This window comes from Halichoeres trimaculatus, unplaced genomic scaffold, assembly GCF_033239565.1.
Source record: "Halichoeres trimaculatus isolate MK-OKI-2021-1 unplaced genomic scaffold, fHalTri1.1 fHalTri1_scaffold_19, whole genome shotgun sequence".
In the NCBI taxonomy this organism is placed as follows: domain Eukaryota; kingdom Metazoa; phylum Chordata; class Actinopteri; order Labriformes; family Labridae; genus Halichoeres; species Halichoeres trimaculatus.
Genome location: NW_027437197.1, coordinates 17,214,484 through 17,229,891, shown reverse-complemented (window position 1 = coordinate 17,229,891; position 15,408 = coordinate 17,214,484). Strand labels below are relative to the sequence as shown.

Genomic DNA, 15,408 nt, shown 5'->3' with positions numbered 1-15,408 from the left:
CCTATGCTTTTCAAACTGCACAAATTTCCTCATTAATTAATGGATCATGGTCCAACAGAGGCCAACTCAGACACACAATCAGTCTTTAGAAACAGCATTAAGTGGGCTACTCTGTGGGTATTGGAGTCTGAAGACTGCCTCTCTGGGAGCTAACATTTTGCGCTGATGTAGCCAAGCCATGAATATAATCACTTTTCAAAAAAAACACAGAGGAGTTAGAGCCGAGGGACTGATGTCATACCATCACTGCTTAATCACATTACACTATCTTAGAAAACTGATATTCGTGCTAATTTGTAAAGAACACACCTGTGGTTATTAAAGGTTTATGAATTTTGTTAGTGTTTGTGATATTTCCTCTGCTCATTCCTCCATGATTCTGCTAATCCATTGCAAAAAAACTGCACAAGCCAGAGTTTGGTTTGTCAACTGGAGGAGGCAGGGTTTATGATCTAACTGCAGTCAACAGGGGGAGCTCTAAACCTCTTGGCTTCACAGACAGGAAACACTTATGATGTCCCTCTTGGCAGGCTTACCCAAAACAATGGGTCAAAACACCATGTCCACGGCATCACGATGGGGGTCTAATGGGGCATCACAGTGTTTCATTTGGTTTTCAGTAACAGAATTTTATCTGTGAGAAATGCTTTTACTGGATTTTGTGAAGCAAGCCAAGCTGACAGAAATAAGCTCATTTGAAGGAGATCCCAAGCCAGGAATGTGTTGATCACAATCCAAGAAAACAATAATGACGGTTTCCGTTTTGAGGCAGTGGGAGTAAATATGTTTGCAGCAGAGCTGTTTATAAAGTAAACCTTCAATCCTCAGCGAAAGTTTGAAGTGAGAGAAAGGAACCAGACATGGAGGATGTCTATTCAAGAAAACCGATGCTTGAGGCTGCTTTTCCAAACAGCATCTCAGACTCAACATGTATCACTCCACCTGTTGGTGGTTCCAGAGTTCAAACACGCATCTGGAGCAGGGAACAACACAGACAAGCCTGCCGATCACAGCACGCCGCTTACTTTTAAACTGAATCCATTTTGAGTGTGACAGCGTCAGTCGTCCTTAATGTGTTCCTCCATCTGACAGGCTGCATGCTAGTCACTTCCATGAAGACATGTTTTTGCAAGCACATCATGTCTTATGTTTTCCACACATGCTCTAACACATTTAAACATTTCTCACAGACCTGGTTGATGAGAAACACCCTGCTGCGTTAAAAGTTTCTAAAGGTCTTCGTGGAATAACAACGAGCATAAATATTCAAGACAAGACTCTGCAAGTAAGAGATTAGTTCCCACATAAATATCTGAAAAAGTAGTGCTGCCACTCTGCCACAGTCCCTCTTGTGTGTAATTGGTCCCCTAACATACATCTAAGCTCAGCTGAAAGGAAAAAAAACACTGAAGTAAACCAGTTCAGCAATTGTTACTGCATTCAATCTTCAATATATCCTTGGATCACTTTGACGGCAGCACAGCTCTAGTGACAGCACTCAGCAAGACAAGCCTGCGAGCTAGAAATAGATTGTGAGCCAGTGTCAACATGGCGCAGACACTGGCCAGGGAGAAGTGTGTGTGTGTGTGCGTGAGCGGGTGTGTGTGTTGTTCAGGCTCGGGTGAGTGCACAAGAAAAGCTGGAGCTCAGGAGAGACATCCTGACGTGCAGATCAGAGTGAAACATGATGGATTCACTGTTTCTGCTTAACAAAGAGAACATGAGCGTTTAATACGACGCACGTTTCCTGCGCTGTGCTGTTTTGTTTGGATGTGCAGGGTTTGAGAGTGAAGGGGGGGGGTCTGGACTCAGGGATCAGCAGGTTTTCGGTGCTCAGTGATGGAGAAAGGCTCTCTGGCTGTCTCCCACTGATGAAGGGAAGCTGTGATTGACAGCTGAGCCCTTAGTGAAGACCAGTGTTGCTCCATTTGATTGGCCTGAGGGGAAACATGACCTGAGGAGCAGCATCCTTCTGGGCATTTAGGCTGTCTGTAACCTGTGGTTCACATGGCTCCTTAACTCCTTCAGGAGCATTTCTGCAGTGGTAAGAGACAGTCCACTCACAGTATGATAAATTCACCGTCTGCCTTCTCTTTTTTCCAGGTGCATATCTAATCAAAGAGCCTGTATTGCAGCCTGGATGTGTGCATACATTTCCTAACATTCTCCTTTATGCCACATGACCCCTGAAACAGCCTCATTTGCTGCAACAGAGAGATTATGGTAAGTGTCTTCGCTGCTGTGGCTTCAGAGAATTCACAAATCCGTCCCTTTGCATTCTTCCTCCTCCTCCTCCTCCGGCATGTTTTCCTGTCTCTTCAAAAATAGCTTCAACCACAAGTTACTCCCCTGGATCTCCTGCTGGGCTCCAGGATCAGCTCCATGAGTTGAATTATAGAGCGAAAAAGTCATTAAGTGGGATAAAGATACAAGGAATCGATGGAGCAATAGATACTCTGCAGCGCTCAATTGTCTCCAGTCCAGTGCACATGAGCATCAGGGTGGTAAAGCCTATTTGTTGAGCTCTCCAGTCGCTCCACAACTCCTCTCTTATTGGTGGGAATCAATGACAAGGGCTTCAACTTCATGGAGCAGCCACCTGGATACCACTTTCTTCCTCTGTGTAAGATACAACCTGTAAATTTACTATTTTAGGGTGTTCAATTAAAACCTTCTGGTTTGATTTCAAAGTCAAAAATTGGGCTGAAAATCCTTTTAGACAACACAATGAACCTCGTGATGTAAAACCCTTAATTCCCAGGCAGTTTATAGCCACCAATCTCTTCAATTTCTGTGTGGGCAGCTTAAAAATAACGCCTTCGCCCATCTTGAGCCTTTAATTTGAACAGCTCTGTGAAAAACCACTGGATAAAAAGACAGACAGACTGTTCTTGTCAGAAGGATTGTTCTGTTTTATTCTCTCCTTTCACACAGACAGAAAAGGCGGGTACAGTGCAGCTCCAGCTCCCTTTAATGGCACTTGTTCGCCTTTAATTATGTGACCCACCTGGCCCAAAGTCTTTCCTTATGGGAGATAATGGCCGAGTGAAGCTGCAGCAGGTTGTCATTACACAGACAAGGTAACTGGGGCTGTCGCAGAAACAGGGAGGAAAGGCTCACCTGGAAAGAGGATTTGTGGCTGTAACAGGTGAGAAGATGGGGCCATTAAAGCAACTTCAGAAGATTTATTTTTATTGTTTTCTTTTGACAGTAGATCTAATTATGGATGCATGACCTAATCGGTAAATAACTCATTTAATACATCCAGTAGTTGGTTAAACAACCAACGTACATGTCATGCACATGACCTCTGATGACACAAAAGGAGCAAAACAAGAGAGCCACAAACTCGCTTCAGTGAGACACAGTGTGGCTTAATTTCAGACTCAAAGAGAAGAAAAAGGTGATGCTGACACTCAGGTGTAATATTGCACCAAGCCTGTCACAGGACTTAGGCACACGATGTGCTGAAAGTAAGCTCACATCACCTCCATGTGATGTGAATGAAATACTTTTTTCCCAACTCTAAGTTTAGCTGTGTCCTCCACAGCACATGCCTGTGTGTTCATGCAGAATGACTCATTCATGAGGCCCCTCAGCCCACTCACAGCTTCACTCTGCAGCTCCTGTATCAATACCAGCAGGTAATATGCATATATATTGAATAATAATCACTACATGTGTGCCGTGGCCTACTAAACCTCCAGTTTCACCACTCTTGGGCTTCAGCCAGCTTGTAGTACATTTCCTGCCGTCTCCGTCAGTCAGTCAGCTCTCTTCCGTCTCGCTCTGGGAGGCCAACCTTTCAGCTTTTCCAATGATGTGCCTCGGAAATCTGTTTCCAGGGCAACTGGGGTGCCAAATACACTCCCAGCGGCTTCTGGCTCGTGCATCCTTTGTTTACACTTTTTTATATCAGTGAGAGGATGGAGGTGGCACCCAAAAAAAAATGTGCCAAAAAATAAATCCAAGTGCCATCGACGTCAGAGCAGCCCAGACAACAGTATTGTTAAACACCCACAGAACAAATCTGTTTGTTTCTTATTGCAGCTGAAACGCGCATCCTCGAATAATTTATAACAAGTAGGTTCGTTTCGCATTTTCAGCAGAGGATGCAGATTTGCATTAGACTCCCCACAGTATCCGAAGAGCCTTAATTAAGCCACTGGCAGAACATGAAACATCTCCAAAGTCAGTTAATCCGGCTGCGCAGCCGCGCGCCCTCTCGTGAGGAAAAGCTGTTACATTTAAAAACTGACACCTTTCGTTATGCAACAGCCTCTGAATTCACTGTTTGAGCGTCTTTCTGATTATTACCTCTCTCGTTTATTGGATTTATTAAGAACCAACTCACGTCCACCACTTTTAAGTCTTGCGCTTGCGCGTAACGGAGCCGGGAGCTGTCCAAGTGCTGAAATGAGGAAAAAAAAGGCGTTCCACTCCCATTCCTCAACAGAGGACGGTCCTCCACCTGCGAAGATTTCATTTCACAAGTAACAACACCGGCTGACGGGATTGGCTTCAGGGAGAGAGCTCCACATTCTGTGCCAGGACAGGAGGCTTCCAGCGGACGCGTTTTTTGGAGTTTCACCTCCTCGAGTCCGTCTGCAGATCCGATGTTTCTCATCACCTCCGCTTCGACCAATTTGGCTGTTGGAGTTTCGTGAAACTCAACTATGATCTGTGGCTGCGTTGAGGAATGTCTCTTGGATTTTTGTGTGACAGAAGAGCACCCAAACGCCCACAATCTGGTCAGGAAGCAAACGAAGCCCCTGTTTGGATTATGTGTTTTTGACCAATGTAAACATATGGGAGTAATAAAAAAGTGAGCACATGGGAAAACCACTGGGAATGAATCGCTGCTTTTTTAAAGTTTTGGCTGCTTTTTTAACATATATCATGGAGACAAACTTCAGGTAGGCATGTTTTCTTTCTTTCTAGATTAATGTCATGTTTAAAGAAATGTTTCCGTTTTTAACTTATAAAACGTTACTGATCGCAGGCTTAACAGAGAAAACGACATCAAATGGACAGGGATTTATTTCTGTAGACTAAGTTGTAATTGGCATACTGCTGCTTTCTGTGAAGTCGTGTTGCATTCAGCTATTTATTTTGAGAGTATTTGAGAGGCTACACCATTTACGACATTCATGTTACCACGACTTTTACGCACGTAAAGGAATCACAGTTTATTTGGTTACGGCACAACAGTCACATCGCATCGATGATTCGATTAAAATTGCAGACTCTAGGGGTATTTGGATAACAATCTTGGACAGGAGGACAGAAAAACAGTTATTTTGCTTAAAAGGATTTTACCAGGACATCAAAACCGCGCCGAATCCGTCTGATTCATGTGTGCGCCTTAACGCATTCAGCCACCCCGTTTGCCCATCACTCCCGGGCAGCTGCTAGGCGACAGATAAGGTTTAAATCCCGGTTTCAGGCGCGACTTCTGTCTGATAAAGTGATTTCCCCCCTCAATGTGTGTGTCCGTGTGTGTCCGTGTGTGTGTGTGTGTGTGTGTTACAGAGTTGTGGATGCCAAGGAGCACGATTCCAGATCATCCTCGAACATGTCTCCATCAGACTTTCTGGACTCACTCATGGGTCGCACCTCCGGGTATGACGCACGAATTAGACCGAATTTTAAAGGTTCGTCCACCACTCAGCGAGTCTTAACTTAACAATTATCACTTCTACAACAAAATCACAGAAGCACCAACTTTTCCCATATGTGATGTGCTGTGCATGAATCCTGTCTCCATCCCCTTAAAACGCTTAATTTGACATTGCTGGTTATCTGGAGGGCCATTTACTGTTATCTGATTCTAGCAGCCTGTCTCTTTGATAAGAACAATCCATCACATCAGGCGATAGTAATGTGATTTCCTGGCTTGAGTTACATCAGAATCTAACTTCTTTTACACCTGTCTGCACTAAAAAGTGATATTATGCCAGAGAATCAATATCTCCACTCAATGATCATTTGCAAACAAAGGCGAGAAGGCTTGTAGGTATCACAGGGATGCCACCGTGACAGGCCAAATGATGGATTGTGCCCCTGTGGCAAAGCTGCAGGCGACTGACTTCCTGTGTTGCTTACTGCTGTGATGCTGGGGACACACACAGCATCTGTCACAGGAACAGAGCTGAGCAAGGCAAGGGGCCGGCCAAGCCTGCTGGGGCCGGGGCCAGAACCCACTGGGTCAGGTGGGGCTGGGATTTGTCAGGGAGTTTGGGGACTCCAGTTGTTGCTGAAGCAGCCAGGCGGTGTAGCGCATGATTGGCCGGCAGGATTTCAGCAAACACATGGCCCAGATCCTGCCTCTCCATCTGGGGGGGGGGTTGACAAGATTGCTGGAATGGGCTTAAGATGGGAGGAGAACCGTGCTGTGCAGAACTGGCAGGTGCTTCTTTCAGGGGGAGGGATGATGGGAAAGCAACTGTTTCCAGCTAATAATAAGAGCATGAGCAAACATGGATTAAAGGAATAAAGCAGAGTGTTGCTGTTTCCATTTGCATTCTCTTTGTATTCAAGGCCAGATAAAGCTCCAGATAGCATCTTATGGCTGGAAAACAAACACTTCTGTACGAATCCACCGCGATGCAAACAGACGATTCTCAGTGCAAACCTGCGAGTCAGACTTTGAAGAGCGTGTTGAACTGTATTTTCTGAAGGCTGACCTAGTTTTTCGTGCTGAGTTTGTTGTGAGGTGGTGCTGCTTTATTTTTTTCTGCTTCTGCTGTTAAATGCAGCTACCTGACGACAAACTGAGGCAAATATTAACACACAGAGTGCCATGCAATATTGATGAGGGAGGCACAGGGGAAGGGCACTGGGAAGGGCTTACACTTATCAGGAGGGGAAAAGAATATTTGCTGTGACTTTGAATGGAAAAAACTTAGTATGCGTAGTAGTGCAGGCCACACTATGAGAGACAACATTTTACTGCTAATTAGAGCATGCTGGGTACTTTTTACTCACAATGTAGGATGCAAAATGCTCCCATTTGATGCTATAATTAAGAAATAACTGCACAGCTGCAACTGACAATTATGAACATTATTGATGAAGTGATGGACGGTTCCCCAAACAACAGCATTTTTGTCTGTCTTAGAAAACTATTTAACTACTAAATAGCTGCATGATTTTAAATCAGTGTTGAGTTGCATGCATTATCCCTGTGCATTTAACAACTGCTGGATATCTAAAAACATCACTGACAAATATATCAAAATTTGCATTAATATCCATCCTTCTTCAGCTTTCCTTGTTTTCATTTTACAACTGCAAATTGAAATAGATTTTACTGGACTTGTTTGTAATAGGGCGAAAGATGTGTAAGTGATAAATGTCAATTGGTGTCACCAATAGCTCTCATAAATAAAAAAAATCTGACATTGCCCAAAAAAATGTTATGAATATGATTTTACCAGTCTACTACACTGTAAAAAAATAAATTCAAAATGTTTTTAAACCAACTGGCCCAAAAAATAGAGAGAAAACATCGATGTCTACAGCATAGACAGAAAACCTATACTATCAAGTTTAGAAATGAAATATTAGAATATACTCTGAGATGATATTTCACAACAAACCACTCATTCCATCAGTACACTTGTATAACTTCTAGGACGGTGAATAATTTAATATTTGTCATGCTTTTGTAGTTATACCATTTGATAATTTAATGTGGCTGATTCTTTGTTGGTTAAAATTGATAACAAATATCATATAAAATACTATGACATAAACAGAAATACAAACTTGATATTCAAACAAACATCTAACATGTTGTTTTAACAAGTTCAAAGCAGATTTTTGACATCAACTCTTGTTTTTCACTTCCCCAATAAACAAGTATGAAATGTACCACAATATAGATTAGAATATTAAATAAAGGTATGACAGTTTTTAGTGCTCGGATGGGAAATCCCATTTGATTAAAAATATGCAGCCAACAGACGTCTGCCTCTCACACTGCCCTTTTTTTAACCCAACAATTAAAATCTCAAATAAGACTTTTCAATTTCTGACGGTTACTCTTAAAAATGTGTAAAAATCCAGGGAGGATGCATACTTATGCAATGATGTGTATATATTTCAAATTCTACTAACACATCCAATGAAATCTTTTGCCTAACAGGGCATGCAACATGTCCACTCTCAGAGCTTGTTTTAATGCATGCAGATCTCCACAGTCACACATCTGCCTGCCACCATCTGCACAAAACACCTCCTCTCCTCCAAACCCAGGCGTCCATGGTTGATGTGCTTTAAGCCTTTTTCCTCTCATGTCATTGTCATTCCATTTCACAGGTCCCCCCGTAAACGTTACATGCAATATTTTTATCAACAGTTTCGGCTCTGTGACAGAAACCACTATGGTGAGTCCTCTCCTTTCGGCCTTTTGTCTGATACTTCTATGTGTCGATGTGTTATCTATCCCTCAACCTGCAGGTCCACCAGTTAATGTTACCTGCAACATATTTATCAACAGCTTTGGTTCTATAGCAGAGACTACAATGGTGAGTTGAGTGTTGCAAATGTTGGAAATGTTGTGATGAAACATGCTCAGGAGTAAAGAGAGATTCATCCTGGTTTTGTTGTTTATTTTTGTTTGTGTACTTTGTTTTTGCCATCAAGGAGCTTATTGGCGGGTCCATGTGGCACACAGTGATAATGACTGAGGCTTGTTGCTCTAGTATTTTCTGCTCTGCCTCTTATGCATGTGTTAGTCCGGCTTTAATAATTCATAAAGTAAATCCAAACCAGTAAGCAGCCTGGAACTGGGAGAAGGGGGCTGGGTATTTCTAACAAACTTATCCGCAGTGTGTGATGTGTGAAGCGATGTGCCTCAGGGGTAAAAATATAAAACCTGTGAGGCTGCATTGAAACCCATCACGATCAAAGGATTCATAATGAGTGATAATAACCACTTAGATCATGAATGAAGGATGTTAATTTGTGCAGGAGCTGCAGCTCATAAGATTGCCAGGGAATTACATGCCTTTAGACACGCAGGCAAATATTTGGAACCGCCAATACGCTGATGAAACGTCGAACAACACAAGGCTCTCTCATCATCATGACATATCAATTACAGTGAGCAACTGAGCTTTGTGAGGCTCAGTTTACCACTAAACGCACTGCCAGAGTTTTCCTCATCAGCCACTACATCTTATAAACTCATCAGTAGCTTCTATAATGACTTCTGCATAATGAGGATTAATATGAGAAGTTACTCAAAGGTCAGTTTTCTGAATGTAACACACATCATAAGCTAATCATCCTAACTGTGAAAAGATCTGTTTGAAACTTAGGTATGACTGCTTAGAATCTGTTTCATCATTGTTCCATCATACCTGTTGCCATATTGTGCTTTCATGTTATAGAAGTGTTAATGATATTGTTAATGAACAGTTATTTTGCAGTTTAAAGTCAATCTAGATGTTTGCTTTCTCTTAATATTGTTCTGTGCACATGAAAAATCATGAAGAATTGTGCATACAGATGCAATTTTCTACTTCTCCTCATCAAAGGAGGATATATGGCATAAAAATATCATCGATGACAGCCGGCATGCTTACTAATAACCCTCATCGTTGAATTTTAAAATATGCAAAGCTGCTTGTCTTCTCCGCAGGATTACAGAGTGAACATCTTCCTGCGGCAGAAGTGGAATGACCCTCGGCTGGCGTATAGTAAATACCCAGATTCCTCCCTGGACCTGGACCCCTCCATGTTGGACTCCATATGGAAGCCCGACCTCTTCTTCGCCAATGAGAAAGGAGCCAATTTCCACGACGTGACTACAGATAACAAGCTGCTGCGGATCTTCAAAGACGGGACGGTTCTCTACAGTATCAGGTGAAAAGCTGGAGCAACTGTTACTGCCAAGAAATTCTAAAATATAAACTCATGAAATACAGATGTTGGTGTTTTTTGAAGCATTTAGGCAAATGAGGGGCAAATGTGATCACTTGTCTTGCTAATTTTTCTTTGAATTTGCAATTTGGACTTATACAAAGTCAGAATTCAAGGCAGAAGGTTGGAATCAGTGCTGAGGGAAGCTAAAGCCCTGATGCATAGACCACCTGAGGCCATTTTCACTTATTGCTTCTCTCACATTTCCTCTCAAACATCAAAGAGCCACGCTTTAAAACACACAGTTATAAATGGATTTTATCTCATTATGATTGCTCCTTTGAAATGGCATAATTCACTGAACTACAGAACATCCCCATGTGCAATGTAGATTTTCAATAAAGGAACGGTGATTGGAAGAATGTAAGCTAATCTCACGGGCATTGTTGAGAATCCAAAGAGAAGTGGGACTTCATTTCATCTCGGTTTTGCAGAATATAGAATGTGGGTCTTTGGAAAAGCACTGCGGACAAGTCCGAAAGGTCCAACCCATTCAGGATGGATGACTTTTTTAAGGGCCTAAAATTTGAGCAAAACTCAGAACAAAATATGAAAATATGTTTCATTTCATTTCAATACAACTTCAATCTCACACCGCATTCAATTTTCTCTGCTGTGATGCGACATGCAGCGGATCAATTTTGAGTCCATTTGTGGAGCTGAGCGGTGCTCAGGTGTAGAGGCTGAGCAGGTCGACGGGAGAGATGAAAGGCGGTTAGCCACTCTTTCCATTCATGAGAGAAAAGACAGAGAGAGGACTGCAGAGCACAATGCATCACAGAAACAATACCTTGTAGTAATGAAACTGTGATAGGAACCTGCTGAAGGGAATCCAACATGATATGTCCAAAGTTCAGTCCAAAAGGCATGAAATGTCAGAGGGTACTGCGCACCAGTACTGCCAAAGAATGGGGACCAAATGTGATTTAATTTTTTGGAGCACATTATTCCAGTTCATGTGTCCAACTACAAGAGAAAGGTTAAATTAGTCCATCTGATTCTTACTGAATGAAGCGTCTGTTTGATGAAACTTACTGTACAACTTTGTCTGCATTGTAGGTTGACTCTCATTCTGTCCTGTCCGATGGATCTGAAGAACTTCCCCATGGATGTCCAAACTTGTACGATGCAGCTGGAGAGTTGTAAGTGTCATACTCCTGAAAAAAAAAAGAAATAATCTTAAGAGCGGTGGAATGATAGTTTCCTCATTCAAGTCTGATTTTAACAAAATCACAGGCAAATACTTGATGTTAAATAAAATGTTGTCTCCTCAAGAGTTTCAATTGTATATCTATTATATTTATTCATATTTACCTTTCTGTCTGTAGTTGGCTACACCATGAATGACCTGGTGTTTGAGTGGCTGGAGAACGGCGCCGTACAGGTATCAGATGGACTCACACTGCCTCAGTTCATTATGAGAGAAGAGAAGGAGCTGGGTTATTGTACAAAACACTACAACACAGGTTAGCAGACACACAAAAACGCATGTTGATGATAAAAACAGCTGATGTTTGTAGTCTGTAAGCTGAATTTGTGCTGTCAAACAGGTAAATTCACCTGCATAGAAGTGAATTTTCACCTGGAGCGACAGATGGGATACTACCTGATCCAGATGTACATCCCCTCCCTTCTCATCGTCATCCTCTCCTGGGTGTCCTTTTGGATTAATATGGATGCTGCTCCTGCTAGAGTGGCGCTGGGCATCACCACTGTGCTTACCATGACCACCCAGAGCTCTGGCTCCAGAGCTTCTCTGCCAAAGGTGAGGAGTCTCATACTAGAGACAGGTTTGGATTTCTGATCTGATGGATGACATTGAAGACAGAGGGATATGAAGTGAGCAATGGTTGTATGCAATTGCTAAAAATGAACAGGAAAGCACTGTTTAGAGTCTATAAGTAGAAGAAAAGACTATAAATAAATAAGGTGTTCAATCTTTTTTCTATGCTTTTTCATTTGAATGCTGTGCTGTTTTTGCCAGTTAAGGTCAGAAAATTGCAAATATCTCATTTTGGTGGCCAAAAACTGCTATTAACAAAACATATTACATCTGCAAAGAGATTTATTAGAGTATTTGGTATTGGCTCTGAAAAATGTCAGTGAATCCATGCACTGGGCAGGTAAATAAAGCAATCAGCTGGAGGTTCAGGCTTTACAAAATGCAGGAGCCAATCTGGCAGGACACCAGTGAAAGTTGGCGAGTGCAAATACAACTTGAGTTATCAGTGAGGCTGGGGGGCCAGTGATAAAACTGGCAGTATTAGGGAAAACTAACAGGAAGGATTGAATAAATAAGAGAATCAGGAAAGCTGGAAAAATACTCAGATATGTGTGTACATCTAGACTGACTTGTGTTTTAAGAAAATGTGGAAAATCAAAGAGAAATATTCTCCTCAGTGATGTGTTGGTGTCACTTCTAGCAACACTGACAGTGAGAATCAACATTAGCATAAAACTCTGTTTCTACTGTTGTTACTGTAAGCATTCAGGCTTTTTTAGATTTGACAGTTGTATTTGTTCTTCTGTAACTATTATGTGCTGACAATATTTGACAGATGAAGAAGAGAGTTGGATTTCGAGCACATTTAAAAACAAAAACAGAAATCAAAAGATGGCAAACCAGCAATCATTGAATAAAATTGTAGGATAGATTTGTTATATTGTTGGAGGTTCTGAGATAATAGCGTGAAATCATCCACATTCCCTCCTAAAGGTCAAAGAACATTCATTTCAGACGTGATAGCACCATAAGTATGATCTACATCAAGCAGTGACAGTTTGTTTACATTTCCAGCAGCAGCTACAGCAGGCTGCGCTTCCTTATCTTCAATCAGACTAAATTGCCATGCACAAATAATGAAGGGTGCTACACGCAGCGAGAGCACATCTTGATGATCAATCAGCACATCCAATACTTCGACCATGTCAGAGATTCTCTCATAAAAGACGCTGATAAATATTTAAAGAGAAGTCTCGGTATAAGACAACTACAACTCAAAAAGCTTTATGTGCCCTGAAATAGCTGAGTTGTTTTCTTCTCATGCTAATCAGCTGTCATGACGTTAGCCGGCCTCACTGATGAGCAGGAAAGGCTTTCAACTTCCCCCTCTCTGTCTCAAAAAACAGATCAAACCCAGCGCTAAAGGTACAAACTATAGCTGCTGCTGCCATTTTGTTGCTAATTAAGACAGCAGTTGTTTCCTACTGTGTGAGTTTATGCCATCACCGACATTCCTGACAGCTCTGATACACTTGTTAGCAAACACTAATTATAATTACAGCATTTTAGAAGCCCCAGGTAGCTGGCATAAAAAGAAAGGTTAAGAAAGCAGGTAGATCTAACAGACCAAGGGCCTGAAATGAATACTAAACCAATATTTTTAGTCCATGCACACCTTCATACTCCACTTGAACTGTTAGCTGATGCCGTCACCTGGGGGATCTAATAAAAGAAAACTGTTTTCTCTCTCCCAGGTCTCTTACGTGAAAGCCATTGATATCTGGATGGCTGTGTGTCTGCTCTTTGTATTTGCTGCATTGCTAGAATATGCTGGGGTTAATTTTGTCTCCAGGCAACAGAAAGAGTTCCTCCGCCTGAGGCGAAGACAAAGGAGGAATCACAAGGTGGGCTTTCAAAGTTTACAAGGTTGCTGTTTGCTCATCTAACTTTTAGACACAGTGTATTTAGAGAGGATGTTTGATCCATATGTGTTCGTATCATGTTGGTTCACAGAGCCAGTGGTTGTAAAGACACAATGCTGCAGCTCTGTTCCACATGTGCATGTCTTTTTTTTTTTTTTCAGGATGAAGACATGCATGAAGGCCGCTTTAATTTTGCTGGCTACAACACAAGTCAGTGTCTGCCAACAAAGGATGGCTCAGCTGTTAAGAACGCAGCTCCGGCTCCAAACCCTCAGCCGTCAGTCTCCAAGGACACAGAAACCATGAAGAAAAAGTTTGTGGACAGAGCCAAGAGGATAGACACAATCTCCAGGGCTGCGTTTCCTCTGGCATTCCTCATCTTTAACGTCTTTTACTGGGTGACCTACAAGATCATCAGGCATGAGGACATCCACAAAAAGTAGACTTTTTCTTTTTTTTCTGAGGTTAACATGTACTTCTCATTTCTCAGACAGCACAGTGACATGAGATGGGAGACTGTGCACTGAGAGGCATCACGGTGATCTTTCAGGGATAATGTGGAGTGTTCAGATTACATGAACAGCTTTGGGACGTTGTTGGTGTTGTACTGCTGCGTAATATTTCCTGACTCAATCTGGAAAATAGGTTTTAACTCAAGGCTTAGTAACATGCTGGAGAAGATGGACCAATGATTTTTTTTAAAAATCAATCCTGCCTTGGCTTCGTTACAACCAAGGAGCAAAGACACATTCCACGGATTTGTAAAAGTAAGGTAGCGTAGTTGGACCCTCAAAATTTTGTCACAGCTCAAAGGGTATTTCTTATCAAGGATGTGTAGGACTGTTTTATATCTTACTATTTACATGGCACTTCCTCTCTGTTTTTACAATACAAAGCTTCAAAGATACACTCCAAAAAAACACACACAAACACATCCTTCAGACTTCAGGCAGCAGCACATGTACGTTTCAGGCATGAGTGTGATGTAAATCTAGATTTGGAAATTAAATACTGCTTTTTCTGAAATACTGGAGGCCTTAGACATCCAAGATTTGGTGAGATGAAACGCTTTCCTTCTCTATTTTTGCAAGAATTTCCTCTTGTTCAGCGGTCTTACAGAACTGAAAGTAACACAAGATTTTTCTATCTGTGGGCAGACATCCAAAGGTATTTCTTGTTTCCTTTATTCTCTAAATGTATTGTATAACTCATATTAATGGATAACTGATGTCAGCAAAAACTAATGTAAGTTTATTAAGATGTTATAAAAATCACAGTTTTTCATTCTAAAAACACAATAAGGGGTATAAAGTGGGCCTACAAACTGTGAACATGCACTGCATTACTTAGTATTCACATTTGCCAACATCCTCATGAATCATTTATAATCCAGGTAAATACTCCAGGTATCCTAGGTTTGGTTTTAGAATTTGAGACTATGTTTTTGTAGATGTAGTCAGATGAAATATTTATCGTAATGGAAGGAGGGTTATAAAAAAAGCTTTCTGTATACTTCTTCAGCCTTCGCTGTGGACTGTTTCCTCGTCACATGGCGTGTTTGTTTTCAGTCATACTACAGAGCAGCTACTGGTCCTCACACTGCTGATGTACTGTGGTGAAGAACTCCTTTTTGAATGCTATTCCATGAGAAAAGCTGTAATTTACTGGTCTGTACATCAATAAAATTGACTGTGCACTATATTGACTTTATTTCACTTCTCCTGTCACGCACAAAGATGAAGCTTTGGCTTTGTTGAAGAGGTGACTCACTGGTATTGCTTTTTACTCACAGAAAAAAGATGAAAAGATGGATACCTTTCAAGACAGAAATAA

General features: G+C 41.7%; 1 protein-coding gene across 2 annotated transcripts; it reads left to right on the top strand.

Annotated features, from left to right (window-relative positions):
- The first annotated feature begins 4,068 nt into the window (after nucleotides 1–4,068).
- Nucleotides 4,069–15,265, top strand: glra2 (glycine receptor, alpha 2). 2 transcript variants are annotated; one of them, XM_074694387.1, is made up of 9 exons: nucleotides 4,069–4,916; nucleotides 5,533–5,654; nucleotides 8,323–8,531; nucleotides 9,650–9,873; nucleotides 10,990–11,072; nucleotides 11,259–11,396; nucleotides 11,481–11,695; nucleotides 13,408–13,557; nucleotides 13,737–15,265. In XM_074694387.1, exons 1-9 carry the CDS (start codon nucleotides 4,834–4,836, stop codon nucleotides 14,016–14,018), a joined length of 1,506 nt encoding a protein of 501 aa, XP_074550488.1. In that variant the 5' UTR covers nucleotides 4,069–4,833; the 3' UTR covers nucleotides 14,019–15,265. The 2 variants fall into 2 exon arrangements, with proteins under 2 accessions (XP_074550488.1, XP_074550489.1); XM_074694388.1 differs by having other exon boundaries at nucleotides 4,094–4,916; nucleotides 8,464–8,531.
- Nucleotides 15,266–15,408: the final 143 nt, after the last annotated feature.